The 17,925-nt window shown below is 40.5% G+C and overlaps 1 protein-coding gene and 1 long non-coding RNA gene across 5 annotated transcripts in view; one reads left to right on the forward strand and one right to left on the reverse strand.

Annotated features, from left to right (window-relative positions):
• The window catches only part of LOC134762145 (uncharacterized), a 57,402-nt gene extending 50,625 nt beyond the window's left edge, over nt 1-6,777 (forward strand). The window contains exons 4-5 of the long non-coding RNA XR_010141841.1: nt 5,117-5,244; nt 6,264-6,777. This is a non-coding gene — a long non-coding RNA (uncharacterized LOC134762145). The remainder of the gene's footprint in view (nt 1-5,116; nt 5,245-6,263) is intronic.
• On the reverse strand, nt 10-17,531 carry MS4A7 (membrane spanning 4-domains A7). Of its 4 annotated transcripts, none has more exons than XM_002821713.3 (7): nt 17,364-17,531; nt 12,689-12,848; nt 10,757-10,891; nt 9,206-9,262; nt 6,367-6,573; nt 3,174-3,275; nt 10-2,176 (listed from the first exon to the last, which is right to left on the reverse strand). In XM_002821713.3, the coding sequence occupies exons 2-7, from the start codon at nt 12,833-12,835 to the stop codon at nt 2,102-2,104; spliced, it is 723 nt and encodes a 240-aa protein (XP_002821759.3). In that variant the 5' UTR covers nt 12,836-12,848; nt 17,364-17,531; the 3' UTR covers nt 10-2,101. The 4 variants fall into 4 exon arrangements, with proteins under 4 accessions (XP_002821759.3, XP_002821761.3, XP_002821760.3 ...); XM_002821715.3 differs by having other exon boundaries at nt 17,316-17,531; XM_002821714.3 differs by lacking the exon at nt 10,757-10,891.
• Between the last annotated feature and the right edge of the window lie 394 nt (nt 17,532-17,925).

Raw genomic sequence — 17,925 nt, forward strand, 5'->3', positions numbered from 1 at the left:
AACTTTGAATTTCGATTTTTTTTCCATCTTTATTGAGGTATATTTGACAAATAAAAATTATATATATTTAGGGTGTACTACATGTTTTGATATACATATACATTCCAAAATGATTACCACAATCCAGCTAATTAACATATCCATCACCTCACATAGTTATCTTTTTTCTTTTTTTGTAGTGAGAACATTTAAGAACATTTAACAATTCTTTGCATTTTCAAATTAAACAAAAAAAATCAGTAGTAAAGATGCTATAGGACCAGATGGAGTTGCCCCTTTATAATAGAGAATATTTTAGCTTTCATAAAGTTAAGCAAAACTAATGATAGTCAAATCTTTCCTGGTTTGAACTACACAAATACTAATTAAAACAACAGAAACTGCCTTTAGAAATTTTGCTTCCCATATTGATCCTTTATATTCCTAAATTTATTACAATTTTAACTATGAGATCATGAAGGTAAATTGTTTCATAAAACTAAAACCAATGTATACACATAATAACTGGAGTGTTTCCTGGTTGGTAGCGACCATGGATAGCAGAGTATCTCAAAATTAGCACTGATGGCATTTGGACTCAATAATTCTTTGTTGTAGAAAGTTATAAGATATATATTTTTTAAACTATGCTACTCTTCATTTATTTAGGAAACCTCATATGCATAGAGAATGCAAAGTTAAACTGCAGCCACACTGGAATTTCCATAATTGCCCAAGAAATCGAGTTTAATATAGAGGCTCACACAGAACATATTACACAAAGAACAGACAAGATAATTGCAGCAATGACTGGGAAGAAAGAATACGCCCATGTGGTACAAAGTGCAGGGGTGATGATCTGAATTACAAAACTGTGCTATAGATCAAAATAGAGCTAATACCCAAACAAACAAATAGACATTATTCTTTTCAGCATGAGCAACATTTAGCTCCAAGCTAGAAGCAGAAAACATGCCAGTCAGAGATTATCTGTAACTTGTTAAGACTAAGATGTCTTCATTGACTCCTACCCTGAAATGACAGAAGAGAACATAGTTTATGTGCCAATGACTAAATATTCTTTTTTATTTTATTTTATTTTATTCATTTATTTAAAATAAATGAATTAAAAGACTATATATAGTCTATTTTTATTTTTATTTATTTATTTTATTTATTTTGAGATGGAGTTTTGTTCTTGTAGGCCAGGCTGGGGTGCAATGGTGCAGTCTCCGCTCACTGCAACCTCCCCCTCCCAGGTTCAAGTGATTCTTCTGCCTCAGCCTCCCAAGTAGCTGGAACTACAGGTGTGCACCCCCATGCCAGGCTAATTTTTCGTATTTTTAGTAGAGGTGGAGTTTCACCTTATTGGCCAGGCTGGTCTCAAACTCCTGACCTCAGGTGATCCGCCCACCTTGGCCTCCCAAAGTGCTGGGATTACAGGCGTGAGCCACCGCGCCCGGCCAAGAAGGCCGTTTTTAAACAGTAGAATGAGCACCACTGGTTGGTGCCACAGGATTGCAGAGATTTGGGTTTACATGGTAAGATTCATGGGAGGCAGGGACATGCTTGCTGTGTGTTCAGAGGTAATCCTGAGCACTTGAGAAGATCTCTTTGCTGCCTTCCACCTAATGGCTCATGAAAAAGGGCCCAGTAGATCTGTTTCTCAGAGAGTGTCCAGGGCAGAGTAGTTTAATCATACATAGTCTTTAATTTTTAATTAAAGTTTTCTTACAATCCCTAATATGTAATATTTAAGCAATATGAGTGTGAAAATAATACAGAAACAGCCTGCAGAGTCACGCAACTTACCAAATTCACACTAGCATGAGTGCACATTTTCCCTTCTGTGTATCACCTTCTGCTCAGTTTACCCAAAGCAGTTTATAAAGTTTATGACCATTTTGGAAGACTGGCTGATAACATTTTACTGACTTGTGCTTTGAGGAAATTATTTTCAAGAGAAGTTAAATAACGACTCATAGTAAACAAATACAAAACAAAAGTTTTTTTTTTTAAGTTTATTTCACAGTATCTAAAATGGCAGAGACTTCAGGAAAGTCTAATCACACTTGACCATGAGTGTTGGGTTGCTTTTCCTTCCTCTGAGGCCAAGAGTTACTTATATCCAAGACCGTGAAGAACTCTTTTTGACTTGTTGGATGTGATCTTGTGACTGGGTCAAGGAAAGTGAACTCTAGAAAATACATAATTGGTTAGAATTTTTAAACTTTGATTTCGGAGATTAAAAAAAAACCTCATAATACCTTTTCCCCAAGTTTTGTGTAGTACTAGTTCTTCCAACTTTGCCATAATATGTAATTGCAGCAATATTAATTAAAAATAATGCCATTCTCCAGTCTGCAATTATTTTACTATTTTAAATAGGATCATAGTTAAATCATAATTCATCCAAATTCTACAAACATTTCTTTTGTTGTTGTAGCCTTTAGGGGAAATGAAAATATTTTAAAATTGTAACATCAAGAGCTAAGGGGATGTAAGGAAGGGCACAGGGAAGCATAAACAAGACAGAGACATTCTAGTAAAGTCTCATCACATTAACAAGGAAACTTGGCTAGGGAGACTCTCTCGGGAGGCAGGTGGCTGTGTTCCTGATAAGTGAGAGGATACGCGTTCTCATTCTCAGCCCAATAGTCTGTGTCATTCATTTTCTATGTAATTTTATCCAAGCCTTGGTTCTTTCATGAGTGGTTGGGCTATGTGATTTCTAAAGCCAACTAGCTTCATATTAAGCAATTCTCTAACTGGTCTGCTTCCCAGCAGACACCAGCTGATCCCAGATGACCAGAGTGTCCTCCAGAAGGAGCCCATTTATATAAACTCTTTTTTTTTTTTGAGACTGAGTCTCACTCTGTCACCCAGGCTGCAGTGCAGTGGTGTGATCTCAGCTCACTGCAACCTCCACCTCCTGGGTTCAAGCAATTCTTCTGCCTCAGCCTCCCAACTAGCTGGGACTACAGACACGTGCCACTGCACCCGCCTAGTTTTTTGTATTTTTAGTAGAGACGGGGTTTCACTGTTAAACCCATTTTTTTTAATTATAAAAGTGGCCTTCCACATGCACCTCATGAACAATAATTGATTCTTGTTTTTGCCACTTTTTGAGCCTGGATTATTGTAGCCTAGACCTGAGACACAGCAGGTATCACGTGACATGTTAGCATACTCACCCCAGGGTTGTTGGAGTAGAGCTGTTTCCACCAAAAGACAGAACTGTATGCAGCTAATAAGAGCTCCAGCACAGTGAAGACGAGCATCACCACTAGGACACCCTGCAAATCAGGACATGAATGGCTGGTACCCAACACAAGCTAGCCCTTGTGCCTGACTAAGAGGAGACAGGGCGATGAGGCTCCAGCAATGCAGAGAAAAGGAGACAGGGAAAATTGCTTAATCCTCTTTTCTGCTTTCTCTTTCAGATTTCTTAATAGATGAAGGGAAATAAGCAGCAACTGCATCATCTCAGAACTTTGGTATCCCACCTAATGATAGATGAGAGTAATCTGCCACTTATCTCTGGTTGCTTTTATTATTTTCTTTTTGACTATGGTGTTTTTATTGTCATGATGATATTTCTAGGTGTGTATTTGATTCTGTGTATCCTGCAGTGGTCTCAGTGCATTCCTTCAATCTGAAATCTCATGTTTTTATTAAATTCTAAAAAAATTCTAGTTATTTACTTTTGCATACACTCTCTCTTTTATAATCTCTTACTGGGACTCCTATTAGATATGTATCTCCACTTCCCTGCATCCATCATGCCTTTTAGGCTTTCATCCATCTTTTCCAAACACACATAATGTGTTGTGTTCTGTGTGATTTAATCAAATCTAAATTCCATTTTGCTCTTTGTTTCCTTGAATATATTGAATATGCTGTTTAACTGATTTGCTCAGTTTTTAATTTCAAAGACAATTTTCATTTCCAATTATGTGATTTCATTTTTTTCTCAAATGCGCAATCTTTTTTTTCCTTTACTGTCCTTTTTTTTTTCCGTTTTGATTTCTATTACTTTTTTTTTTTTTTTTTTTAGACAGGGTCTCATTCTGTCACCCAGTCTGGAGTGCAATGGTGTGATCTCAGCTCACTGCAACCTCTGCCTCCCCAGTTCAAGCGATTCCCCTGCCTCAGCCTCCCAAGTAGCTAGGATTACAGGCATGTACCACCCTCCCTGGCAAATTTTTCTTTTATTAGTAGAGACGGCATTTCACCATGTTGGCCAGGCTGGTCTCAAACTCCTGGCCTTAGGTGATCCACCCACCTCAGCCTCTCAATGTGCTGGAATTACGGGTGTGAGCCACCGCACCTGGCCTGGTTTCTATTACTTTTTAAACATCTTTAATGATTTAAAATGTATTTTCATAATAGCCTTGTTCAAATTATTATGTTATATCCAATTCTTGAGCTTCTGACTTTCATGTTTCCCCATTTGCTGCCGCTACTCATTTTTTTGTGCTGTTGTTGTGTTTCTCATAATATTTTGGTTATTAGATAACTTCAGTGTGTACATGGCGGTAGTGGTAGGGTTCTTTGATAGGGAGGCATCTTATAAGTTGGGTTTATGGACATCTCCTTAGATAGTAGTTTTAGATTTGATTCTGCTAGAACCTTAGAAGTTTCACATATCTTGTAGCAGTTGTTAACTTAATCCCTTTATTTGAGGTTCCCCTATTTTATATGTAATTATGAATTCAGATGGCACACTTGCACAAAGCTTAGTGAGCTGATGGAAGATTTTCTTGAAACTTCTTAGGATGTTGGGCAGAATTTTCTTTATATTATTTTCACAAATTGAGTAAATATTCAGTCTCAGCTTTCAACATTTTTGCAGGGTACTCCATATGAGCTTTATGGCCCTGCCCAATGCCAAATCTTGTCATGGATGTTAAAACTGTGTGATCCTAGCCTCTAACACCAATATTCCTATCCAGACTTCCTTGGTTTTTTGGCCTCAGCTCTTGTTTGATGATTTGGCTTTAGGATCCTTCTTAGCTTCTGGAACCTAAGACATCTTTCTTCCTTGATTTGTTTTTCCTTCTGCCCTTCCTTCCTTTCTTCTTCTAATCTTGGCTATATATTTTTTAATTTTTAAAATTTCATTACTTTTGTTCAGGTAATTGCTGTGTTAATTAACAACGAGTAGGCCTTTGGAGTCTGCTTAGTCTGCTATGTTGCAACTTCTCTGATATCGGAGGAAGTTCTTTTGGACTCCAGTTGTCTCAGAATGGGAGGCAGTTTAAGGTAATGAAATTCATTTTGTTTAAATTAAACCCCCAATATGCCTCTCCCACCCGCATTGCTTTACCAGATGTCTGTCCTGCACCAGGATGACGCTATCTACTGGGTTTCCTCCAGACGGGTCTCTGTGCTCTTCCACTTCCTCAAGCTCCTGAACCAAAAGGGTTGCTTTTGACAATCTCTGGGTCACATGAGCAGACCCACAGGAGTGCAAAAGCTTGCACACATTTTCTGAGATTTGTGAGATAGATGGATCCAAGGGAATGAAAGATACTACCTTGGGTTCCCTGTGCTCCTACTAGGAGGATTCATAGAGGAAGAAGTCTTTCTTCTTAAAAGGCCACTGGTTTATGGTTTTAACACCATGATACTATATTTATAGGATTGAATAAGCAAGGCTTGTCACCACAAACAGGTAGTGATCATCAAGTTTGGGAGAAAGGTGCCAAGAAAATGCTGCCCAGAGAGGTTGACATTTTTTCTAGAAGTCAAATGCGTGATAGGCTGTCTCCCTTCCCACCACTCTCTGTCAGCCCTGTTAGACCAAAGTACAAAATAACTATGTATTTGGACTTAAGGTTCAAGTTTTGTGCCTAACATAATGTAGCATACAGGCTCGCATTTGAAGATTAACTTAAAACACCGTACAGCCTCTGCTAGTCCTCAATTCACTGATGATCAGAAGACAAGCATCTTTAAGGGGTAGGGGCATCCAACCCCTGGAAAAGAACCCAAAAGAGATAATCCCAAATTAAAATATAATTCAAATGAAGACTATTTCTGCCTGTGATGAGTAGGAAGAATATTTCTGCCTGTGATGAGTACAACAAAGGTTGTACTTTAAGAGTTAAACCCATTAAGGTTGGAATGTTTGTGATAAGAAAGACCAGTGGAGGGATAGACTCCCTACTGTCCTTCTTGATTTCCTCTTTTGACTTTCTATAGTACATCCTCCACACCATGCAGTCGGCAGGCAGATCTCTTCCAACCACAAGTTTTTGTTTATTTCTCTCTGTCTCCAGACATTCGGACCGACCAAACAGAGACTGCCAGAAAAGCAGAGATTATGCAAAGGAGAGACACAGAGATTTCACATGACAGGATATTCAATCTGAAACTACTCACTGTTAAACTGACGCTGGTCAGGAGACAATCTTTGATTTCATATATTGGATAATAGTACTCTGAATAAGGCAATGAGGATAGATAATCCGTTTCTGAGCCACAATGTTGAGAGGCAGTCCTCAGGGCTACCATGCTGTCAGCAAGGAGGAAGAGGCCTGCCCCTGCAGTAACAGAACTCACTGCATTTGAGGTCAAGCTGCTCAGGTCCTGGAAGAGAAACTCTGCATTGGGTTCTCATCACAGAATCAGCACGTGACACTATTAGTCCTCTGTCCATTGTACTGCAATGGTGCTTCCTTGGGTCTGTTTCCTTCCTGTTTCCTTGTGTGGGCACAAAGTGTGTTTTATTCATCTTTGTATCTCTTGTCACTATTTAGTTAATCATGTGATATAATTAGTAAATGCTTATTGAATAAGAAAATGCATGGATAATTCCTCCTTAGGGAGAGGGGTTCTGGCCCCTTGACTCTCTATAGCACTTAAGATAGAGACAGTGCTGCTCAGGTCACTGCCAACATCTCCCGTGACTTCCTCAATAGCCTTGGAATCATTCTGTTACCTTAAGGGCTTCTAGAATATGGACTTTGGTCCCCTCTGGTAAACTGAATCCATGACTTTGATTTACATAAAAGAGCAGCTTCAGAGAAAAGGTGGAGGCAAACTGGAAAAGTTGGAAAACCTATCTATAGGTCTATGGGAACATAAAATAGACTTTCAATTGACAAGCAATTGATCTTGAATTGACAATCAATATTTGTTCAATATGACAAGCGTATGCCTTCAATTTTCCTAAGTGACAGATCATGAGGCAGAGGCACATGGGCTCAGACCCTGTGGTTCTCTCTCCACCCATTCACAAACAGAAATATTTTCGGACTGTAGCCACTTTTCCCACAAACCTTGGAGGGAGAAAGGGAGGAAGCAGCTATAAAACCTTTGCTTCTCTCCATAGCAACATTTCTCTCTTCCCTGCCACACACCCACAGAGGTGATTTAGGGAAAAACCACATCCTGACTCAAGAACATACAGGGCCTGGCTAGGCACAGATGAGGACACATGGATGGTGCATGAGGCTGGTATATGCTCCTGATGATTGAAGCTGCAGTCTAGAACCCAGGATTATGGAAGAGGGTTTTGAAGAGTTCACAGCATTCATTGGTTGGAGTCATAGTTCTGGACTTAGAATCTGAAAACCTGTCCTCCTATCCTAGCTCTGTCACTGACCCATCTGTCACTGACCCATCTGTCACTGATCAATCTGTGTGCTTGAACAAGTCCTTCTTACTCTGGGCTTCAGTTATCTCTTCTATAAAGTGTGGAAGATGAATCTTCTGATCTCAGAAGTGGCTTCCCAAATGCACTGAATACACAGAAAGGGAAATCTATGCTTGGACTTGACAACAATGTGGGCTCCACAAGTGGGACAAAGAAAAACATGTAGGCTCCATTGCTCATATGGTAACTTTGGGCAAAGATACTGCCCACTGGGACCACTTTTCCTTCAAAGACTCAGCACATGAATTCATGTAGCTACAGAGCTGGAGTAGAAAAGGGCAGGACAACCATCCTTCCCAACATATATTGTCTTCCACTGATGCTTAAACAGAGAGGAGCATGTGCTGGAAACCTTGCACAGAGCCTGGCACATTAGTGTCTTTGCTAGTGAATCATCATGCTAGGGGAGAATCCTTTCTCCTAAAATGTAGAAGAGGAGTTGGGAAATGGTGTGGTGAATGTGGTTCTCATAGGCCTGATCCACCTGTAGGTAGGTATTCCAACTTCTTCAGTTTGCTTTTGTCTTTTCTCTGAAGCTGCTCCTTCAAGTAAGAAGACATACATTGGGTTTCTAGGGAGGGACCAAAGGTCATATTCTAGATGCACTTAGGGCAATATAATAATTCTAAAGTTGTTGAGGAAACCAGGGGTATGTTGGCAGTGGCATGAGTGATATTGTCTTTGAGTTTGATGCTGCAATCAGTGCTGACATTGCAGACATCCCCCTCACCCCTACTCCATCACCCTCATTTTCTCCCACCTTACTTTAAACTGATTTTTTTCTCGAACATCCAATTATCGAGCATGAGTCTTTGGATGGAAATAGTCTCCTCCGGCCTGGAAAAAGATGGCAACAGCCTCTTCTGACAGAGGAATGAATGCCTCCCCACTTGATATTTGACTGAATGAGGTTTATTTCAGTTGCTTAAATAGTAGAAATTTGAAAATATATCATGGACTTCTTTCAACTTGTTACCATGGTCACAGAGTAGGGTAAACCAGTTATCCTGGTTTGCCTGGGGAGTAAGGGGTTTCCCAGGATATAGGCTTTCTGGGCTAAAACTGAGACAGTCCTGGGAAAACCAAGACAATTAGTCACCCTGACGCTGAAGGGCTAGAATTTGTGTGAAGTCCCAACTCTATGAATGGGGACATTTGGCATCAAAAAGAACCCCAGGAAGCAGGTTTTATAGAAAAAAAGGATCTGTAGGCTCTCTGTGGGATGGGTGGCTACCTTATTCAAGGTCAAGGTTACAAGCTGTAAAGAGTCCATGGTACATTTAAAAATGTACACTTTTTAAATAACTGAGGTAAACCTCCTCCAAGCTTGGACTATAATCCAGGAGCAACATTGTGTAGACGAAAGAGCACTGGTCTAGAAGGCAAGAAATTTGGGCTCTACTCTTGGTTCTACCAATAGGACAGCCAGGAAAACCTGGGCTTCCTAGCCTGTTCTAAGCTTTTTCTCCCTAAATTGTAAAATAGGGATTTTTAAACTAGAAGAATTAACTCTGACATTCCTTCAATTCCAACCAGCTGAGATTTGATGGTCCTTATACTTACAAAGGGCTTAGTTGATTGTTTTCCAGAGATAATTGAGAGGGATCCAGTAATGCCAAACTGCTCAGAAAAGAGAGAAATGATCAGTTCAGTTGTCTTGTGGAAATGTGGCCACCATGTCGCTGTCAATCACTCAATCAAAAAGTGATGTTGGAAAACTTTTAGGGAGAGAACACTGCAGAAATTGTGTGGATCTATATTGCTAGATAGGCCTAATTCCCACCTGATATAAGAATGTCTATATTGACTTTGATTGACATGCAGATGCACAGAGGGGTTGGATTTGTTTTAGTGGAAATCACTAGGAACTGAGGAGGCCTGGAGAAAAGGTGTACATGGGAAGGAGAAGAGTGTTACTAAATTACAGGGTTGAAAGAGAGGAGGTTGAGATGGACTAATGACTTGAATGGACAGAGAGATTGGAACAGCCAACAGAAGCACTCAGGAAAGAGGCTCTGATGGGACAAGGTGCAGAAACACATGGACTGGAAGTGATTGGTGTATGTTGCTTGAGTCAGAATGGGAGTTGAGGAAAGCGGGAAGAGCAGGCTCAGACATGAAGTCTTTATCATAAAGCCCCAGAAATCAGTATTTAATCTCAGTGGTATTAAAGATCCAGCTGGCAGAGGAAGGGTATTCTGAGAAGCTGAAAAGTTGCTTAAGTGTGTGGCTTGGATATTGAATAATCACAGGCAAAGAGGGTCCAGCATGAGCTAACGCTAGCTTCTCTAAGGAGTTGTGGGTCCCACAACCACTGGTTATAGGAGAAGTCAAGGACAAATTGTGCTCTGGGGCAGGAGCAGGGCCTCCTTACATGACTGCACAGTTTGTGTTCACACAGGGACTGTATCCACACAGAAGTGGTACCTTAGTATAGTTCATCTGCCCAGAATATTTGCTTTTTATCCTTTGTACAAAATACTACATGGAGAAGAAATAACCCTTTGTGGGAAGTGTGAGTCTGCCCTGGCCACTCTCTGAAAAACGGATCTACTGGGCCCTTTTTCATGAGCCATTAGGTGGAAGGCAGCAGAGAGAGTTTCTCAAGTGCTCAGGGTTACCTCTGGACACACAGCAAGCATGTCCCTGCCTCCCATGAATCTTACCCTTGTGAATCCAAATCTCTGCAAACCTGTGGCATCAACCAGTGGTGCTCGTTTTATTGTTTAAAAATGGCCTTCTCACTCTCTACCTGAAAAGTTAATTATTCTTACAATGGAGGGAATCCAGTGGCCTCATCAAAGCCTCAAAGAGGGATATGGAAAAGCATCCACTTTTCTAGGGGTATGCTGTAATGCCAGGTAAGAAATTCTGTGCTGGTATACCCATTGTATTACCATTCCCTCTTGCCCCCTGCTCTTCAGGAAGACAGATTAAGTCTCTCTGCTGCTCTTCTTGAATAGGGGAAATGTGATGTGGGGCAATGATAGAAGGAAAGTCGAGGCCTTGCCTTCTTTTGCCTCCTGGCCTCTTGGAGTCTGAGTCACTCCACGACTATGCACCTGGTTAGCATTTATAAAGCATGTCCCCTCTTAGAGTCCCCATTCTACTCACACACAGAGCTCCTATAAATGGGTACCCAGACATCAAAGTGGTGGAAATTGCTGGATTGAAGTGGGAGGGGTAGGGAGCAAGAACCAAGATGGCCCCCAGACTTGAAATCATCAGGCAACACAGGATCTGGACAGTCTACAAGAGAGAAGACAGGAAATCTAGACTGCACTTCAAACAGATAAAAGTGATTATTTGAATGCACATTGTAAAGTATAAAGAGTATAAAATACATTATAATTTGTTATATTAAAGAGGAAAAATGTTACAAGGAGCCAATCAATATGCTTCTAGAGGAAGTCATGTATAGCTAACCCCTTCTTTTCTGATAGGATTATTAAACTAGCAAATCGGAAAGTGATTATACACACATTTTAACTTTTTTTGAAAAAGATACTTGACAGTTTTTAAATTTATTTTCTTGAAAACTAGATAAAAAAGTTGTCCAGTGAGGTGGAAATAGAGAGCAAACTTTTCACAGGAGTGTTAATGAAGAGCTTTTTCAGTTGAAATTAGATAGAGCAGGTCATCTCTTCTGCTATAATTCATCTTATTTTGTTCATCATTGGATTTTAATAATAATTATTTCACAAGTGAAAGAACTGAAGTTTAGCTGTTAGCTTGCTCTAAAGCCCATGCTTTTGCTTATAGTTTAATGCACGTGCAATTGAAAGATGATGCAAACATAGGAGAAATAAAAAAAGAAGTCAACCATTCATATCATCAACAGTTATTGAATACCACAACAGGTATGTTGTGTGCCAGGCACGAGGGAATGAAGCAAATGAAAATCACTACCATTGGAGAGCTTATATGTGTACTATGTCTTGTCTGTAAAGGTACAGAAAAGTTCCATGCAAGGCAGAATAGAGTTAAGAGCAAAGTAGTAGGAGATGAGGCTTGTGAAGTGCTGGAGGCATGGTGCAAACTATGTAGGGATTTTTAGGCTATGTTTTACCAACTTTGCTTTTCATTTTGAGCAAAAAAGGAATCCCACTGGATAATTTTGAGCCAGCAGAATACATGATCTAGCTTTCATTTTTAAAAGATTACCCTATCTGCTGTACTAAGAATAGATTGTAAAGAAACAGGGCAGGGAAATCCATCTAAATAGGTAGCGAATAGGACCTGGGTATTATAAGAGGGTATTCAAAACCACATGGAGATTAAAGTTCTGGATATGAGGGATGATGATCTGGGACACTTGGATGTCTTATAGTTACTCATATGAACGGGGAAAAATGGGTCGTGAGATTAGTCTTGATCGTCTTATCTCAAAATATTTGAAAAATTAGCTCAAAGTTAATTTAATCATATTGAGTAAAATCCATATGATTAAATAGAAAATTTTTACTGTACTAACAACAAAATAAGAAAGACTAATTTGTGGCTGGGCATGGTGGCTCATGCCCGTAATCCCAGCACTTTGGGAGGCCAAGGCGGACGGATCACGAGGTCAGGAGTTCAAGACCAGCCTGGCCAATATGGTGAAACCCCATCTCTACTAAGAATACAAAAATTAGCAGGGCGTGGTGGCACGCACCCGTAGTCCCAGCTACTCGGGAGGCTGAGGCAGGAGAATCACTTGAACCCAGGAGGCTGAGGTTGCAGTGAGCTGAGATCGTGCCACTGCACTCCGCACTGGGTGACAGAGGGAGATTCTGTCTCAAAATAAATAAATATATAAATAAATAAAGTAAGAAAGACTAACTTGTTAATTGTGAAGCATGCTAGTGAAAAAGATCTAGTGGTTTTAGTTTCTAGAAACTGCTGCAGAGCATATAGTCTTCCCTTAAAGCTCCATTTCATGTCTTCATTAGCCTGGAGTCAGCCAGAAAAGAGTGAAAGAGTTTCCCAGACCCACTGTAGATCTGTAGTCTAGATACATTTACAAAGTATTTTCTCGATATTCCCCTTATAATGAGGTGGACTTACCCCAAGAACAGTGGTTTCTGTTGGCAGCCCGTTCTGCAGGTAATCTTCATTTTGGTACATGTGTCCAGGTTTCTCTCTTTGAGGGATGGTGATGCCCTTTGGTGTAAAGCTGTCAGAAACCCCCGTGGTTTGGGATTGTAATAGCATGATGCTGATGATGCTGGAAGAGACATCAAACTCAATTACTTCCCAAGGTTTGACTTACAGACATAAGCTTCCCAGGGACCATACTTTGTAGGAACTTAAGAAGGTATTTGCCATTATTCCAAGGCTGGTTGTCCTTTAGAAACAAAACATGGGGATCAGTGGAGCATTGGAAAGCGGGCATGCTGGGCACAGTTCATCCATTATGGTCAAGAAGCATGTCACTGGGAGAGTACTGTACACATTTTCAGGGGTCCCACAATTGAGAGGTGAGCAAATCACATAGAACTTGCTTTGTAGCCCTGAATGTGTCCATCTCCCTCTCCCTCCAATGACCTCTGCTTCCAGCTTCCCTTCCCTATCTCTTGTGTCTCTGCTTCACTTGTGCTACCTTCTCACACCACATCTTCCAGGATTACACTTTTATGCTACACCGGCACTGATCAGTCTTCTACTCCAGTCTTCATTTTATCTTCATAAAAATGTTGAGGATGAATGCTGCTCCACTTTCCTTTCCTATAGCGAGATGGCCTGTCCCATCCAGAATCTTCCTCCTTGCTTATATTGGCTTTGTAATTAGTAATGTAAACATTTACTTAACTCCTGCTGATTTCCAAGCATTAGACCATTGCGCTCTAATCCTTGTAACAACCCTGTAACTTACATGTTATTAAATCAATTTTATACATTAGAAACCTGGGGCTAATAAGCTCAAGTGACTTTCATTGAATGAAATAGTCATATGAAGTACTTAGCCTGGCACTTAGAATGTGTTCAATATTTGGTAGCAAATATTAACAGCCTGTGTTTACATGACTGGATTGAGACTTATCTGGCCCAGAGGCTTGTGATATTTTTTTCTCTATGCCATGTTAATTCTCCTCCTCTTCCTCTTCCTTCCTTTCTTCCTTCCTAACATTTCCAGTTGCCTTGTAGATTCCAGGAGCAAGTTGTCTGCCACCACCAACTCAGCAGCATTGCTGGGCCTCTGTGGTGTCAGCAACAAGGCTCAGAACCTGAAATGTTGCCCAGATTTGTTTTCAGCTCAGCATTCTCCCTACTGAAGGCCAGAGTTTAGTTAAAGGCTTGTGATCCTTGAAAGGTGCCACAGCTCTGCTGCCTGACATTTTGCCTCAATGTGTTGGTGCTTTAGGAATGGTTCTGGCCTCTCTTGGGTGGAGTGAATAACATGTAAAAATTGGAAATGACACCTAGAATCTCTTCCTAGTGAGGGAGATGGAAAAGTGCACTGGGATGGGAGTCCAATGCCTAGGCATCTAGTTGCCCATCTGAGCATATATCTTGGAGTCCAGTCCTATGTTCAGATCCCATACCCACCAATTACTGCTAAACTCACCCTGGGCAAGGTATTTTCACCACTTCATAGGTTTGTGATACAGGTTAGATAAGATGACACATATAGTGGACTCAACATAGGGGGAGGCATGTGATAAACTCCCAAGACATATCAGTTTTATCTAATATTCATTGGAAGCCCAGTTCTGATATTGATGAGCTGGCCGTGGACAGGATACTTTCCCTCATTCATCCCCAGTTTCCTTGTCTGTAAAATAGGGATAATGACACTATCCTGAAGGACTCTTGTGAGGATTTGAATGACATATGTGAGTGCCATTTGTTGTAACTCTCTGAGTTTTATCGGGTGTTCCATAATAGTCGATCCATGTTTGGACCTCCGTTTTATTTCTACTCCTAGATCTGTGCCTTAGTCTAATTTCTTATGCTCTCCGGGCATGAAGTACTTTATCTGAAGAATTATTAAACCTAAAGTTCTCTTTGTTTAAGGAGATAATTTTCATTTCTTGGAATTTTGAAATCTGGGTAGAAGTGTGGGTGAGGTTACATATCCTATGAGGGGAATAATGTTGAAGGTGAATCCCTGCAGTGGAGCCAGGGTGAGCCTTCCAGCACATCTTTAAAGCCAGAGAGGGAGAAAAAGTCTCAGGGTTAGAGAAATTCTAGGTTTCAGAATCAAACAGTATACTGTTCATGATAAAATGATAATCATTGCTAACATTGATTGGACAAGTACTATGAATGTGGCATTCTATTAAGAGCTTTGTGACAGTCTCATTTCATCTGCACTCTCAGAGATGGGTGCTGAACTTTGAAGATAAGAAAAATGAGGCTTGGAGAGGTGAAATAGCTTGCGCAAGATTGCTTATCTAGCAGGTAGTGGAGGCAAGATTTGGGCACAGGCCATCTAACACCAGAGCTCTTCTATATCCCTGTAGGTTTGTGCTTGCCCGGCTAGCTACAACTGATTCTCATCCTCTCTATTCTTCCTCCCCTATTGTTGAAGCATTGGCTGCCACTCATCAGTTCTATATCCTCCCCCAGGGACATTGCTGATCTTAGGGAATATAGGTTGAAGATTTCTATTTCCCAACTTGCTTTCATGTTATAGAAACTTGGCTTTTACCTTGCTCTGTGTGGCTCAATAGCCCAAATATACCAACTAGACTCCTTCCTACTAGTCTTCGTCACCAGGCTCCTAAGTTCTGGGTTCCTTTCTTTATTTTTCGCATCTCATACCCAAGGACTGCAGAAAATGCTTGATTCTCAGCCTGAAGCTAGGACTCGAAAGTTTAATCGATACTTTCAGGCTATAGCCTATCTGATACCGTGAACATTTATTTTCCTTTGTTATTTCTTAACTGTTCTGTTTGAAAGAGTGCATAAAGTACCACCATTACAAGGGAATACAGTTTGAAGAAGAAAACAAATTAGCTCCTTAACTTTCAACTGCCACCCGATCACTCTTGTTTCCTATGCACATATTCTTTACATTCTCTCTTCCCATCTGTCACTTTGTCTCTCTCCTCTTTATATATTCACAGACATTCTCAATTCTACGGAAATAGTCATTCTATTCGTGCCATTTTATAACTGTCCTTTTTGCACTCAACATTATTCTATAGACATCTTTGACTGATGAATAGAAATAATAAAAATCCTAAATTTGAAAGCAAATGATAGATTCTGATACATGGCACAACATGGATGAACCTTGAAGACAATATGGCAAGTGAACTAATCCAGTCACAAAAGGACAAATATTGTATGATTCTACTTACATGAGGCACCTAGAAGAGTCAAATTCACAGAAAGTAGAATGGTGGTTGCCAGGGGCGGGGGGGAGAGGGGAATGGAAAGCTATTGTTTAATGGGCACGGAGTTCCAGTTTGGGAAGACAAGAAAGTTCTGGAGTTGGGTGGTGGTGATGGTTGCACAATGGTGTGAATCTGCTTAATGCCACTGAACTGTACACCTAAAAATGGTTAAGGCTGGGTGCAGCGGGTCATGCCTGTAATCCTAGCACTTTGGGAGGCCGAGGCGGGCAGATCACCTGAGGTCAGGAATTCAAGACCAGCGTGGCCAACGTGGTGAAAGCCCGTCTCTACTAAAAAAGTACAAAAATTAGCCGGGCATGATGGTGAGTGCCTGTAATCTCAGCTACTCAGGAGGCTGAGATGGGAGAATCGCTTGAACCTGGAAGACGGTGGTTGCAGTGAGCCAAGATCACGCCACTGCACTCTAGCCTGGGTGGCTGAGAGAAACTCTTTCTTAATTAAAAAACAAACAAACAAACAAAAAAACAACAACAAAAAACACATGGTTAAAAGGCTACAATTATTTTAAGTATATTTTACTATGACCAAAAAGCCAAATGATATATTTAAATAAATGGAGGTCTCTAGATTCATTTAACCAATCACATATTCATGACTATTTAGGTGGTTTCTATTTTTTCTTTTTGCCACTGTGAACAATGCAATAATGAACATCTTTGCACTTTTGTGATGCCTCCTGCATTTAATTATCTCAGAGTGATGTATGGAAGTGGATTTATTACATTTAAATCTATGACACTTAAATTTTGATACACGTTGCTACTTTTAGGAGGAATCCTATATAACCAAGATTCTTTATGTTTCACAAAAGTCTCCAGACTGATGCTATCATCTCCAAACACCAGAGTCTGAGAGGATGCTTTGTCCTTCCACATTCGCCTTGTGGAGATAGACTGGGGGGACCCACACCTTTCAAGACAGCTCTAAAATCTGTGCTTTGAAGATAAATCATGACATGGAGGTCAATAGCTCTGCCCAGCAATTTTCCATATTACAGAATTAGAGTCGGACCATGAGGATCTAATGCAAGATTCAGTCTAATTGCACAGTATTTGTTGAGAGTAGACTCTGTGTAAGACTGAGTGACACACCAGGAGAATGCAGAACATTGAGGAAAATCACCTCAATGAGGGAAGCCTAAGAATGGTTTTACCCAATTTTCTTATTTGACAAGTGAGTAAACTGAGACCCAAAAAGGGGACTGAGCTGATGCTCCAGCTCACACAGGTGGTCAGAATCAGAGACGGGATGATAATCCAATTCCCTGGCTGTCTTTTCAAAAGCACACAATCTTCCCCAAAAGTCATGATCTAAACCAAGGTGCCTACCTGTTCTCACACCCTGGTCCTGTGTGCTGTGGCTGGGGGTCAGCTCACCTCTGGGGAGCGCTCAGCTGGAACCTCCCACTGGCTGTTCCTGCCAGAATGATCTTGGTGCTCTGCTCTCCAGCCTCTGAGACTTCATGTCCCTTTCTTAGAGCAGTATTTATGATTACACAGGATGTGAATTTTGCTGTAGTTACAGACAGCTGATATATAAAAAGTGCCTCTGCTTCCTCTTTCTAAATTCTGAGGTCTGGAAAAATGACACAAGATAGAAGTGACACATGAGAAAAAGACCTTTGTGCAGACTAGTGATTTGTACGGTCCCAGTTAAAATTCATTTTCCCTACTCCTACATAGAATTATGTAAGTCATCTAGTTTTGCTTAGCCTGAGTTTTCTTGTCTATTAAATGGCGGATAGATAATAATAACTCCACTCTGTGGATGTTGGGAGAATTAAAGAAAAAAGATGCAAAGAGTTTACAAAAAGTAGACACTGAATAAATATTGATAATAGTAATGTTAATTTTGAATTTTGGAGAATCTATTCTCTCACTTTCCAGGCTCTTGGTAAGCTGAAAGCAACCTGTGGAAAATTCTGTGTCTTCTTGTTAC

This window comes from Pongo abelii, chromosome 9 (assembly GCF_028885655.2).
Source record: "Pongo abelii isolate AG06213 chromosome 9, NHGRI_mPonAbe1-v2.0_pri, whole genome shotgun sequence".
In the NCBI taxonomy this organism is placed as follows: Eukaryota; Metazoa; Chordata; class Mammalia; order Primates; family Hominidae; genus Pongo; species Pongo abelii.

Coding starts and splice junctions, on each gene's coding strand:
- MS4A7 (XM_002821713.3), bottom strand. CDS start 12,835: ATGCTATTACAATCCCAAACCACGGGGGTTTCTGACAGCTTTACACCA. Junction 10,892..12,688: donor CAGAAACCACTGTTCTTGGG/GTAAGTCCACCT, acceptor TCTCTCTTGTAG/ACTGTCCAGATCCTGTGTTG. Junction 2,177..3,173: donor TCTACTCCAACAACCCTGGG/GTGAGTATGCTA, acceptor TGTATTTTCTAG/AGTTCACTTTCCTTGACCCA.